General features: G+C 35.9%; 1 protein-coding gene across 2 annotated transcripts in view; it reads right to left on the bottom strand.

Annotated features, from left to right (window-relative positions):
- LOC131032298 (F-box/WD-40 repeat-containing protein At3g52030) overlaps positions 1 to 12,541 on the bottom strand; it is a 209,683-nt gene extending 197,142 nt beyond the window's left edge. For both annotated transcript variants that reach the window (XM_057963231.2, XM_057963232.2), the window contains exon 1: positions 12,232 to 12,541. In XM_057963231.2, the coding sequence (XP_057819214.1) occupies positions 12,232 to 12,374 (143 nt within the window). In that variant the 5' untranslated portion in view covers positions 12,375 to 12,541. The remainder of the gene's footprint in view (positions 1 to 12,231) is intronic.
- Positions 12,542 to 14,838: the final 2,297 nt, after the last annotated feature.

Below are 14,838 nucleotides of genomic sequence, written 5' to 3'. Positions count from 1 at the left end.
CTCACTCTGCATGATATGCAATAAGATTGTCTTTGTAAGTAAGTTTAACAAAACTACCTTGGCCAAGTGCAATCAAAACCGCCTTTGCCAACCCTGTGGTGTCACTGTTACAGCCCTTTGTGGTCATCCATAATTATTTTATTTTTATATTTTTTGGATGTGTGAATCGAGTATTTTAAAAGGAGTTTCATTTGATTTATATTGTTTTCCGAAATGGTCTTTTAGGGTGTTGGATATTTTGTCATTGATGGCAAAGGATGATGATCAAGGTTGTCTAGCAATTATTTGTTTGACTTACTTGGTTGCTAAGTTGAGCTACTTGGTTGCTTGGTTGAGCTACTTGGTTGTCTACTTGAGCTGGTTGCTTACTTGCTTGAGCTGCATGGTTGTTTGTTTGAGTTGGCTGTGTGTCCACTTCACCTGCTTCTTGTCAGCTTCTCTGGCCAAGTCTGATTGCCATGTCACCAACTGCTTTTTCAATGGTAAACTCAATAAGATTTCAGCTATGGCAATGGTTTTGTTCAAGATGACTGACAAATGTCAGATCAAAAATAGAAAAGGTTTTTTGTGTTGAGTTTATCGTGGCCACCCTACAATGCATCATCACCCTCTATAAGTGGGAATAGCGTTTACTTTGTAACAGTTTTCTAAGTTAGGTATTTCTGACGAAAATCAGATCATTGTATCTATTCAATGCTGGATGTTGTTTCATAAAGGAGTCATGACCGACCTTTATTTGCTAAAAAAGGTGAACGTGGCTATGAGACTTCATATGTTGCAAACTTCATGGATTCTAATTGAGGATGCTAACCATTTGTGGCACGAGATATTCCTCTGTCTTACCTTTTTTTGACTGATTCTTAGTTTGTGTTTTTATTCGCTGATTAAAAAAAAAATTCTGTTAATAAATTTCCGAGTGTTTCATATGAGGACAGGCTGAAAAGTTTATGGGTGGTTCTAGTTCGTGATATATTTTTTTGAATGAGAACAAAAAGTGTAAGTAATGTTTCCGTTCATGGTCATATATGTATGTGGAAAGTTTTGAAAAAGATGTGTGTGCTCTGTGAAGGATGCCTGAGCTTGTGAACTGGTGAAAATAAGGAGGATATGATTGTGCTGAGTGCAATTCAGAGAAGGAGTCTAGCTTTACTTTCAGAGTGAGGAGCTTATATTTGAGAGATACTTAATGGAGCTGCTTATGTGAATATGACAAGATTTTTAAATGTAAAATGCAAAGACCTTTCTAAAAGTTTCAATAATTTTTGAGTATATAAAAGACTGGAGTAGGTGCTTCAGCTTATTGAAGTTGGTGCTTCAAGGAGAGTTGGTGCTCTCAGTGAGTTGGTGCTCACTTTTGTAATCTGGGTTGGTGCCCATTTGTTAATGAAAGCTATTGTGTGTCAAAGTTTTTTACCTGAAAGGGTTTTCCATGAGAAAATTGGTGTTTGCGTCTTGATGTTTACTCTCTCTATGTTTTATGAGGTTTCATGTCTTTAAAAATTTAAAATACTGATCAACCCCCCCACGCCCCTCTCAATATTTTCTGTGTGCATTTCATTGGGGTCTTCTTTTTTTGAGTTAAAATTATTATTATTTTCATTTTTACTATTAATTTTATTTTTTTACTATTATAAGACTTCATATATTAAGCACATCCCCATGCATACCACCAAGAACAAGGATGTTACCGCCTGTAACTTAATAACAGTTCTGATCTTATCTGATCAATGGTGTTCTCTCTAAATGCTTTTGATTCCTTTCCTTTATATCTCTCAATGTGAGGGAGAGGTCACACCTCTTCATCATGTATGCCCTTTCAGCAAGTGACACACCCTTTCACCATAAGCACCCTTTGAAAGAGTGCAACTCTTTATCATTTCTGCCCTTTGAAGGGGACACAACCTTTCACAATCAGATCTGCACTTCTTATTTAAATCAGAACTGCACATTTCATTCCCATATTATCCCCTTCTCAAATGACGTTCTCTTCTCCCTTTTATATCTCATGTTTGAGGGAGTCACAACTTTTCCTTCCATGTCTTTTGACCATTCATTAACTTAATTAAAATTTAATTAGATTTAATTACATTCTTTTATAATTTTATTTAAATTTTATTTTTATTCTTTTGTATTTTAATTTTATTATTATTATTATTTATTATTAAATTCTATTGGGTACATTACAATGATGGCGATTTTTAGGTATTGCTTGAACTATGGTATTCTCAACCTTGTGCGGAGTTGTTCAACAAACTGTTCTAAAGTTCTCAAACCTGTGAATGATTTTTGCTGTCTTAGCAAATGCATAAATGTTTGGAATTTACCTTATCAATTAAAGTATAAATTGTTTCTTAGATTATTGTCATTGATGTCAAATGGCAAATCAGTGGCATAATGGATGGAGGATTAAGTTGTGCCAAATTTAAGGCACTATGATCGAGATTTTATTGATCAAAGAAAGGCAATTTAATCATTAAATTTCACAAGTAATTAATTTTTGACACCCCATGCTTTAAGGAGTTTTATAAATTGCAAAAACAATTATTCGAAATGGAATGCCCCCTTATAGGTGCTGCCCCTTATTAAGGAGAATAAATTGATTTTTAATTAATTTATTCTTTGCTTTCCCCAATGGGAAGACCTCCTTGAAGCTAACAATAAAAACAATAAAAAATATATACATGCCTGCCTTGGCCAGCCAGCTTGTGTTGATTGTAATTAGGGAATGACGGATTCCAATTGCCTTGCGCAACATTGGAATCCGCCCAAGGGGGCCAGCCCCTTCCCCAACACGTAGGGCTGGGCCCTATACCTCACGGCATCTAATAAAAGACCCCATGCTACATACAAGCCTAACACGCCATCATGATAGGGCCAACCCTATCCCAATATATTTCGCATTAAATAAATTAAAAGGGTTTTAATTTATAAGGCAAGCCAACATGTTTATGAGTATTGCTCCACATATAAATAAGCATAAACCTCACATCACAATTCACTCATTCAGTTTTATCATTCCATGAGAATTATACCTCTACCTAAAATGTGAAGTTTGAAGAAGTAATATTGGCGATTTGTATCTGTCATAAAAGGCGCTAATATCAAGAGCAAATACAATTGCAAGGAGAGCGAACTATTCTGCAAATATCATTACAAGGAGGGCGAACTATTCCAGATTCAAACAGCTAGGGTTGCAGTCCAGTTTCAGGCAAAGGGACAGACTTAAGATACAAGAACTGCTGACCTAGAGTGTGGATCTGATTGCTGATTACTGTGTTAAATGGGGCAGCCTTGAGACTTACAAAAGTGCAGACTTGTTGAAGACCTTATCAGCCCTATGTGCAATCATCTTCAAGTACTAAAGATAAGTGTTGTAATCTTCATATGAATATAATCCATAATCAGATCTGAGGAGTGGCTGGGTTTTTTTCCTCCTAGGAGGTTTTCCCAGGGTAACCAAGTCTTGTTCTTATTTTGTTCATTTCTATGTGATGCCTAAACCTAGAAAACTCTAAATCTTGCATCTAATCAATTTAGTTAGAAACTAAAATCTGTTTTCTGAGTTTATATTAATCTGAAAGTGCTAAAAGTTAACATGTTATCAAAGCCAAGTTGTACTAACCGTAATCAGATCTAGCATCCTGTAGCCTAGATCTTGCACTTTCTTGCTGTTGTAAAATTGATGACAGGTTACAAGATCGAGGAGAGATTGAAAAGGTTTGTGATCAAAGGTTTAGCATGGTCACATCTTGGTCCTGTATGCTTGAAGATCTGACTCTTCAGCGTCATTCAAGCTAAGTATTTTTGAGTCATTGCATTCTTGATTGCAAGATATATTATACTCAGCTTATCCAAGAAATTGATGTATTATAGTTTGGCTGACCTAATTCTAGGTCATATTGATTTTATGATTCTAATTGCCTTAGTTGGTAGACTTATCTAATATAGAACATTATTTAGATATCATCATAATCTTTGATTTGCATACTCTTTTAGAACTTAGAAGGTATTCTAAATTTCTGCTTGAGTGTTGCAAGGTATTATAGATCGATCCTTCGTTAATGTTTTGATTGGAATCAAGAATGTCTTGTACTCATCATTCACAGTTGTCATCTATATGACTATGATCTAAATACTTGTTATGTTCTCTACATATGTAATTTAGATATTGTTATTATATTAAATAATATGGACCGGTTCTACTATTGACTTTTTTTATTTAAAAGTTCTAAGTATTCTTGTGATGAATACTTATTCTAAGTGAGAAGCTATGCTTGGTTGAGTTATGTTTTTTTTAATGACCTTCATTCATGACATTTTTGTTGACTTGAATTCAACTTGACATGAACGACTTATGGAAATGTGTACAATCATGAGGAGCTAATGATTGTTTGCCTTGGCATCATTGATATAAGTATACCGACTGAGGTGTAGGAATTTTATGTTCAATTAATTATGGAGATGAACTCTTAATGAACAGATCGAGATCACTTTGACTTAATATGTTGGCCTATGGGTAATTTTACTAATAGGTGTTCCTGATAGAAAAGTTTAGTTGAAAGATGATCTACAATCTTGTTCGTAGTATGCAAGAGTTAATGCTAGCCTTGTAGTTCGTATAATATAGATCTTCTTCATGTGCTTTTTGACGTATGGGATTATTCTACTATCATAAACTACCTTGAGATCTGTTTTTGTTTTGATCAAATATAAATTGTGCTTGGTGGTTAACAAAGAGTATAACTAATAAGTACTTTATCATTTTGCAGAATGATGTTGTTGTTAGATCAATTTTATCAATGCTCATTTGTTTTGATTCACTTATGATTACTTTCCTCTGGACTGAACTGCAAATAGATGAACTAATATTGTGGCTGCATTCAGTCTTTGGTCTTTTCTATGTTCTTTCTTCTGATTTGAGTGAACTACTACTTTCGTTTATTGTTACACCAATGTTATAAGTTATTCTAGTAATCATGTGTTTCAGAACACAGCTTTGAGTTGTTCTCAACCTTCAAAAATGACCGTTGATGTAAAGAATGAGATCTACTAAATGTGTTATGAAGAAGTTATGTGTGGCTCCTTGTTGTTTTAGAAGTGTATTAAAGATCCCTTTTGCTCTTAATGTTTTAGTGCAAACCTTTTTTTGGTTTTGTAATACCAAAGATAATGATCAACTATGGACCTTAATGGAATCTTGAGTTCTGATAATTGTAGATTCATCACTTCTCCTGTAAGAGGTTGATGGGGCACGGTTGGATGATTTGTGAGGTTTGAGTATTCCTTGTTGTGCTTACTCCGTCGTTTGTTCCAAGAGATTGAATTTATATCTTGTCTTACTAACATTGCATAATGTTACTATTCATTGGCTGAAACTATTTTCTACAAATCTGTGATTCTAATTATGGTTCCTCTTTGAAAGATTTCGCAATTGATCTCTTAGGATTTTCGTTTTCTATTGATGACATTGGATTGGCAATCTTGTTGTGTAATCTCTTGATGGAAGTTATCCTCATCTTATCTCAATAATTGTGCTATGGGTCCACCCTATTGATTGAAAGATAGATGGACAGGATCCTTGAGATTAACATAAAAGATTGATTGTGCACAAGTTAAGAGGGAGTGCCTCCTTCTAAGTTTGGTATACTCTAACTTATGTTGGTTGATTACCTTTTGATTATGAGTATTAGCATGGAATTTTTGGGTCAAGCATTTTTTAATTTTTGAACTAACTTGATACTTGGCTATCAATCTAATATTGAGGATTAAGAGGGAGCCCTATGATCTTCATTAAAACTCTTGGTATGAAAGAGTACTTGATAAGCCTAGGGTTTTGTAAAGATTCTAACCTGTTCCTTAAAGTATTTGAAATGCTAATTCCGATTCCTTATGTGGATGATCTAACTCTGACTGATAAAGATAGCCTCATGATTTAATAGGAAAGAATTAGCTCAGAATTGAGATGGAAAATCTAAACCTAAAATGCATTACTTCTAGGTTAGAAGTGTGGCAAGGATCTAATGAAATTATTCGAAGTCAAGTTTTCTACTGTTATGTTAAAATTACGGATTGTAAACTTATATGGAAACTAACTTAAAGAAGTTGAGTATGTCTGCAGCCAACTATGATTTTGCAGATTCATCTGAATAGAGGCAGGTTGATTGGTGAGTGTTTTAGCTAATCAAAGCTAAGCATATTGTTGTAGCCAAGCATATTTTGATATTTGCAAGACACAATTGATTATGGGCTGAAGCTGCTTAGGTTCAGATTGGTCAAGAAGTGTTACGGACAAGGAAAACACTTCAAGCATTCACCTGTTGGGATCTCTTGGACCTACAGGGACAGTCCTCAGTTGCATTGAGTATTGCTGAAGCTAAATACATTATTGCAAGTGTTGCATCAAGAGAAGCAGTGTGGTTTCTCAAAATTCTTGTTATGTTGTTTTGATTTATTATCAGGGGTGTATAGAGATACCTGACAATTCAGTGTTTCATGGCTGGACAATCCTGTGTTGCAGATATTCTCACCAAGTCTCTTGAAGCTTGAGTACTTCAAAAGAAAGACTTGGAGTTGTAGAGAACACCGCCTTGGTTGAGAGGGAGTCTCAACCTCAGTGATACATTGTGTTGTATCAACCACCCTCTGCAGGTAATGTAAGGTGGTATTGTAATCTTCTCAGGGAGAAAAAGTAATTGTTAACCATCCTCTGTGGGCAATGTAAGATGGTATTGTAATCTTCTCAGGAGAAGAGTAATTGTTAACCATCCTCTGCGGGCAATGTAAGATGGTATTGAAATCATCTCAGGGAGAAGAGTAATTGTTAACCATCCTCTGTGGGCAATGTAAGATGGTATTGTAATCTTCTCAGGGAGAAGAGTAATTGTTAACCATCCTCTACGGGCAATGTAAGATGGTAGAAAAGATCTTCTCCACCCTCTGCGGGCAATGTAAGGTGGATCCAGTCTATGCTTGTGTGCGAGCTGGAAGATTATATTATGTAGTTCCATTGTATGCATGTGTGCAAGATGGAAGACTACAATATTTTGATTATGTCTATTCGATTTCTTGCTTGTGTGCAAGATGGAGGAATGTGTTTATTAGATTCTATGCTTGTGCAAGATGGAGGACTATGTCTTCATTTTATGCTTATGGAGAGCAATGATTATGTATCTCCACTCTATGCTTGGGTGCAAGATGGGAGATTATGATGTTACATTCTTCTTTGGGAGAAGACTAAGGTTAAGGCAATGAATGATGGATATGCGTGATCAATGGCATGGAAAGACTCCATGATGTGCATGAATAATTGTGTATCTATTCATGACTTGCAAGTGTGCATGTTAAAGTTTGAAGTCACCCTCCACAGGCAGTACAAGATGGATACTATGGGATACTTGTTGTGATCCTCTCTCAGGAATATTTGAAGTTGATAGCTAAGTTCGGATTACAATTTAGAAATTGTATGTATTACTTAGGGTTGGGCCCTAATCTTGTAACATGGTTGTAAGATTATCTTTCTCCCTAATTAAGAGGGAGTGTTGATTATAATTAGGGAATGACGGATTCCAATTGCCTTGGGCAACATTGGAATCCGCCCAAGGGGGCCAGCCCCTTCCCCAACATGTAGGGTTGGGCCCTATACCTCACGGCATCTAATAAAAGACCCCATGCTACATACAAGCCTAACACGCCATCATGATAGGGCCAACCCTATCCCAATATATTTTGCATTAAATAAATTAAAAGGGTTTTAATTTATAAGGCAAGCCGACATGTTTAGGAGTATTGCTCCATATATAAATAAGCATAAACCTCACATCACAATTCATTCATTCAGTTTTATCATTCCATGTGAATTATACCTCTGCCTAAAATGCGAAGTTTGAAGAAGTAATATTGGCGATTTGTATCTGTCATAAAAGGCGCTACTATCAAGAGCAAATACAATTGCAAGGAGAGCGAACTATTCTGCAAATACCATTACAAGGAGGGCGAACTATTCCAGATTCAAACAGCTAGGGTTGCAGTCCAATTTCAGGCAAAGGGACAGACTTAAGATACAAGAAACTGCTGACCTAGAGTGTGGATCTGATTGCTGATTACTGTGTTAAATGGGGCAGCCTTGAGACTTACAAAAGTGCAGACTTGTTGAAGACCTTATCAGCCCTATGTGCAATCATCTTCAAGTACTAAAGATAAGTGTTGTAATCTTCATATGAATATAATCCATAATCAGATCTAAGGATCTTTTCTCGCTGGATTTTTCCTCCTATGAGGTTTTCCCAGGGTAACCATGTCTTGTTCTTATTTTGTTCATTTCTATGTGATGCCTAAACCTAGAAAACTCTAAATCTTGCATCTAATCAATTTAGTTAGAAACTAAAATCTGTTTTCTGAGTTTATATTAATCTGAAAGTGCTAAAAGTTAACAACTTGGAGAGGTATATCCTTTGGTGAAGGAGTGCATATTGGAGGGTATAAATAGAAGACCTTGGACGGTTATTTTGACAAGCAAATCAAGAATATTTTTGTGTATGAAGAGTGGAAATAATAATTTATTTAAGCAGATGTATAAGAAGTATTTGAACAGATTTATGAGTTCTATTTGACCTAAATTTGTGGAAGACATTGGCGTGAACTTGTGCAAGATTTGTGAAAGAGATTTTGTGAAGACTTGGACAAGGTTATGAGCAGATTCATGCAGATATTTTAAATCAAGAAGTTCGCATATATTCATTTTGTAATTTGAAGGTTGGTGCCTTCCATTCTAAGAGATCGTGAGGTTAGTGCCTCTCATTGAAAGAGATTGGTGTCCGATCGTAGGGAATTGATGTCTCCTATGGGTTGGTGCCTACAAATTATTGCAAAGAAGATTTGCTGAAGCTGGATTTGGGTGGTAGATCCAAGCACCTATTCGTCGTGGTTTTCTCCCGAAAAGGTTTCCATGTAAAATCTTGTGTCTCTTGTTTGTGTTGATGCTTTTAATTATTTCATTGTGGTTGCTAAAATGTTAAATAAGCAAAAAGTTGGTCTTATACCGATTCACACCCCCTCTCAATATAAGTGTGTGTGTTTCTTCATTGTTGTGTTTGTGTTCTTCAACATCCTATTATGCTTTGAAGAACAAATTGATGTTCAAAGTGATAAAGGAGCTCAATGCTGAAGTTGATAAGAATATCTTTGGAACAAGGTAGGCACAATCATTGACTTTTGTTGCCAAGACGGAATATTGCTTTTGCCATTGCATTTGACACAATTAAAAGAGATAATGAGGCAGAAGATATATTTGCGAATGTAGGGTAGGCTAAGAAATTTTACTTTGGCTCTGCATTTCAGTCCAAGTTTGAGGCTCTAGCAATATGAGCTATTGATTGTAAGAAGAGTAGGAGATAGCTCAACTCTTGAGGTAGCATCCCCTGCTATTAACAAAATCATGTTTAGTGAGGCCTCCACTATAAAATTGCAATCAAATTATGATAAATTGCAAGAGGAGCATGCTAACTCATAGATGAGATCAACAAGAAAGCTACCTCCAAGCCCTAACCTCCATTATATCTCTGACTCCTAAATTTTTCCTTATTGGCATGCCCAAAACATATTCTGCCCATTGGAATCCCAAATCCTGATCCCCATTTCCCTTCAAAGATAACTCGCAAACTTCTATAGTTTTCCTTCCCCCTACACTTTAATTCCAAAGGATTTGATATCCTCAAATCCCAACCTTCACCATATCACAACTTCCAGACTCTCCTCTAAAAACATACCTAAAGGGCATGAGGTATCCTAGAACCTCAATCCCCACTCCAACACTCTCAAATATGTAGACTTTTTTGGGTTTCCCCTCCATTACATTGATAGTGGGTATGCCATATCTTCAATCTTCACCAATATTGAATATGCTACAACTTCAATCTCTACTCCCTCCTCTATCGACTATCTTCTAATCCCAATCCCTAATCCCTCAAGTATCCCTGAAACTATCCCTACTACCTCCCATATTGAGTATCCCTAAAGCTCAATCCCCACTCCTCCCTGCATTGGGTACTCCAAAGCCTAAACCCTAATGTCACTTGAATTGCATATCTCCAAAGCCTAACCCTCACTCCCTCCTATATCGAGTATCTCCTAATCTCAAACCCTGCTCCCCACTATATTGAGTCTCCCCAAAGCCTAATTCTTACTACCTCCTATATTAGGTATCTTTGAGGCCCAACCCTTGCTCCTTCCTAAATCTATTATCTCAAAAGCCTAATCCTCATTGCCTCCTAGATTAGGTATCTTTGAGGCTCAATCCAAAACATTCTACCGCTATACTTTTTAGAACTCAAAGACCTTTGCATCACCTTGCAACCTAGCATCCCATTCCTCAAACCCTTGATTTCAAACCTCTAAAGATCTCGAAGCCAACATACAAAGCGAAAATCAACTCAAGAACATCCGAAGTCCTAATTCCACAATCTCTCTTGCCCTTCCACCTTATGGCATGCAAATTCCTAAACATCCAACCTTGGACCTCTGGAGTATCCTTTGCTTGTCCATTAGGCACACAACTCTCTAAACCACCATTTTCAAGCAAACAATTCTCCAAACACCTACATCTCAGCATGCCTTTTCATAAAGTCTCATCATACAAACAAGGGACTTTAACTACCATGCCACACATCCAAGTGCACCATTAATGGCCTTGGTTGAACACAAAAATAGGAGGGAAACTATCAAAAGCCTACCAACATACATGGGCCCCATGGTAGGCCCTCAAATAGAGGTAGGCAGCTTCATCATATTGCATCTTTTGGCCATTTCAAACAAACCTAATTTGAAAATCTGAGCACTTGCAACACGTGTTGGACATGAGAATGCAAACCCTTGGGTTCTAGAGATCTTTGGACAAAACCTCATCGGTCTCCTAGAGATTGGAGGATGAAAACCCTCTAGTTACTTGCGGGCAGCTTTGCACAAAGGTTGCATTTGCACTTCAAGCTTGGAGGATTTCAGCATTCTAGACATTTTTTAGGAAATACTTGTAATCGTTGTAATATCTATTCTCAGCAATATTTCAGAAAAATCTTTGTAAATTTTTGGAATAGCCATATAATGGAATACCTGAATGAAATGTCTAGTTTCAGCATGTGTATGAAAATGCTTCTTTTTTATTAATGAAATTTACTGTTAAAATGTTTTGTGGATATTTAAAATTGAGCATTTCATACAAATATTTGATGTGGGTATTTTATATCAGACCATTTTATACAAGCATTTTGGCTAAGGGTCATCACAGGCTAAGGCTAGGTGCAAGTCCTGTCAATTTTTCCTCAATAATAATATCTAAACCAAATGCTACACCACAAGAAAAATTTACCTACCAAATATTATACTTATATTCTATAAGTTTTAAGGGATCTATCCAGATTCCATACATCCCCAAAGCACATCCTACATTTCACTCCACACATCTGGTCTTGGATGAGACTATCCACACTAAATTTATTATGCCAGTGAACTATTATCTGCATGACCCAAATCAAGCCATCCTTAGGAAGATGCTAAGAAAGTTTGAAGTTTACACCCAACCACATTGTAACTGCCTATTGATTCAGTGTGAATCCCTAATCAGCAAAGCCCTGTGTATCGTAATATAATGATTTGCAATGAATTCACTGTGCATATCTAGCATTAAGTGCAACCAGAGTAACAATAACAGTGTAAGATTATCTGAATATTGATATTTACTCAATAAGACATAATATGGAATCAACTGCAGCCCTTATGCCATAATTTAGATTCTAATTAAAATTCTTTAAAAGAGAATATGTTCTAAAACAAAATCCCAGTGTAGACATACGCAACTGTGACAAACAGCTTGCAAATTGTGGTCACTATATAGACTTAAAAAGAAGATAGTCACTCTGCAGATGTTAGTACCAAAGGGAGGGGGATTACTAGCCGGATTCACTGAATTTTCAAAATTCACTAAAAAGACCAACATCGAGCCCTAAGCTACAGAATGTAAAAAAAAATTGAAAAAAAATGGTTGTAACAATTTAGTTATTACTGCCTGATTAATGAAAGTATAGATACTTCACCTAACAAGAGCGATTCATGGGAATGTTATTTTACTCGGGATGAATAACATAAAATGTGAAATGATGCAATGGGAGTTCCAAAAATGTCAATTCTTCGGAGACGGCGATATATCGGGTAACGTAGAGCATAAAATTGTGTAAATCTTACCAAGATCTGTTGACTGTGGAAGCCCGCGCGAGGTCCAAAAGATCCAAATAACTGAAAATCTTGAGCAAAACATCGGCCCCAACATCATTTATTGGATTTTTTCTTCTCTTGAGAGATCGATCGTTCTCCTTGTAGCTCGTCATAATCTCCAAATAATTAGGAAGGCCTCTGAAATGTCATTGCCTTCATTTGCGAGGGGACAATGTCTCACTGTAAAGTTTACAAATTCAATGATGTGAGAGACACTTTTAAGGCCTCTGAAATGTTATTGCCTTCATTTGCGAGAGGACAACGTCTCACTGTAAAGTTTACAAATTCAATGATGTGAGAGACATTTGTAATTAAACGAAACTGGTAGAGTGGGACCCATTATTAATTATTTAGAAAATTAAAATATGTTTAAAACATAATCATCTTTAGTAATTATTCAGTTATAAATTGAATAGTAGGTTTAAATATTGATCACAATGGATTTTTTTTTTTCAAAATGTTAATAGATAGAATATGTTGTATTTTGAAAAAAAGAAGAACAAAGGCTAAACATTAATAGTCTATGGGACAAACAGCCTGGCCATCATTCACTTTTGCATTTCGATTTTTTTTCTATACAAGATGATCATGACCTCCCCCGATTTTTGACACAATCTCTTCACAAAATTAACAAGTGAAATCAGAACAAGGAAAATGCAAAGCTTGTAAAAATGAAAAAAGAGGATTATATGCAAAAAAGAAGAAAAGAGTTTATTTCGCTTGGGAGACACAATCCAAGATGCTTTTGGAAAGAATTGCAACAAAAAGACACAATCAAATAGAATGATATCATAGATCTTCAATGGCTATAATATGCAAAGCAGCTATATAAGAGAGTACATGATAAAGATATTCCTTTGATAATCAATTCAAGAATTAAACTCTTCTCCTCGAACACTATTAAAGAAGGAATTAAAAAGCTTGTGGTGGGTAAAGCTTGAGACATAGATGCCCTACAAGTAGAATACTTAACATGGGGCTTGGAAATTCTCACATCTCATGTCAAAAGAATATTCAATGGGATCATTCAAAATGGGTTTCTGACAAAATGGACTACTAGTGTTGTCATCCCTTTGCTCAAAAGTGGAGACATCAACAACCCCTCAAATTACCTCACTATAATGATCAATCATCTTTTTGGTAAAAAAATTTGGAGCGTGATAGAAAGACGAATCAATACTTGGGCTATAAAGGAGGGAAAGAGGGTGAAAGGGCATGTGGGTTTTAGGCCAAAGCATTATACCATCAACCATTGCATTACACTCAGACATTTGATTAAAAAGATTTGGGACAACCAAGGAGGGGAGGTTTTTTGCTACTTCATTGATTTCAAGACATCTTTTGACATAGTACCTAGAAGCAAATTGTGGAGTAGAGTGGAAGAATTGGAAATTCCAGAACATTATAGATTGTTGCTCATAGATTGTATGACCAAGTCTAGGCCAAAATCCGAACCAAACAAGGATTATCCATATGCTTCGGAAGTGACATTGGGATCAAGCAGGGCTGCCCATTATCTCCTACTTTATTTGGGATATACATTGACAAATTAGAGGAATTAATAGACAAATTTGGTGGTGGAGGAATTCACTTGACCAATTATATAATAAAATTGCTTTTATATGTTGATGATCTTATTGAAATGGCAAAAACAGCACAAGATTTGAAGGAACACTTGAAGGCTTTAGAACTTTTTTGTCGTGAGGTCGAAATGCAAGTGAACACTAGCAAAACCAAGGTTATGATATTTACCTTGAAAATAAAGAAGGTTCATAGAGAATTTGCTTTTGGATGCAACTACTTCCAAATGGTAAATGAATATAAATACCTTGGCCTTGACTTCCACAATAAACTCAACTGGGAAACATGTAGAGCAAAAACGAGTCAAGGGGGATGGAAAGCTCTATACTCATTACAAAATGGGTGTAGAATTGCTGAATTGTGGGACTAGAAAACTAAGAAAACACTTTTTGGGCTTCTTGTGGTTCCAGTGGTACTTTGCGGATGTGATGTATGGGGTAGCAACACTTTAACAAGCAAATAGAGATAGAAAGAGAGATTACAAAAATATTCAATCACAAATAGCCTCGAGATTAAATCATATTTTTCCATACGAGATTGTCCTAGCGAAGGCAAGGGCTTATCCTATCAAGGCATTAGTTATATTATGTTGCTAAGTTATCTAAGAAGATTAAAAGACATGGAGATACATCACTGGCCAAAAATAGCAGTGGAAGAGAAACTAGACAAAAGGTAGAGCACATGGATGAAGCAAAATATTAAATGGATGGCAAGGGCTTTTCGTATTGAGGCATCATCTATGTTTTGATTGCTAAGTTATCTAAGAAGATTATAAAACATGGAGATACATCATTGGCCAAAAATAGCAACAAAAGAGTTCTCTAAGCTAGACATGAGGAAGAGCACATGGATGAAGAAAAACATTAAATGGATGAAAGTGGGATATTGGCATAAGAGATTGACCAAATAACAAAAGAGAAATAAAAAAATATGTACAAGAAAATTTCAAAGAAAGCATGTGGACAGGACAACTTGGGAGAAAAAAGGAATACAATA

The sequence above is a fragment of the Cryptomeria japonica genome, chromosome 8, assembly GCF_030272615.1.
Source record: "Cryptomeria japonica chromosome 8, Sugi_1.0, whole genome shotgun sequence".
NCBI lineage: Eukaryota > Viridiplantae > Streptophyta > Pinopsida > Cupressales > Cupressaceae > Cryptomeria > Cryptomeria japonica.
This window is presented reverse-complemented; position numbering and strand designations above follow the sequence as displayed.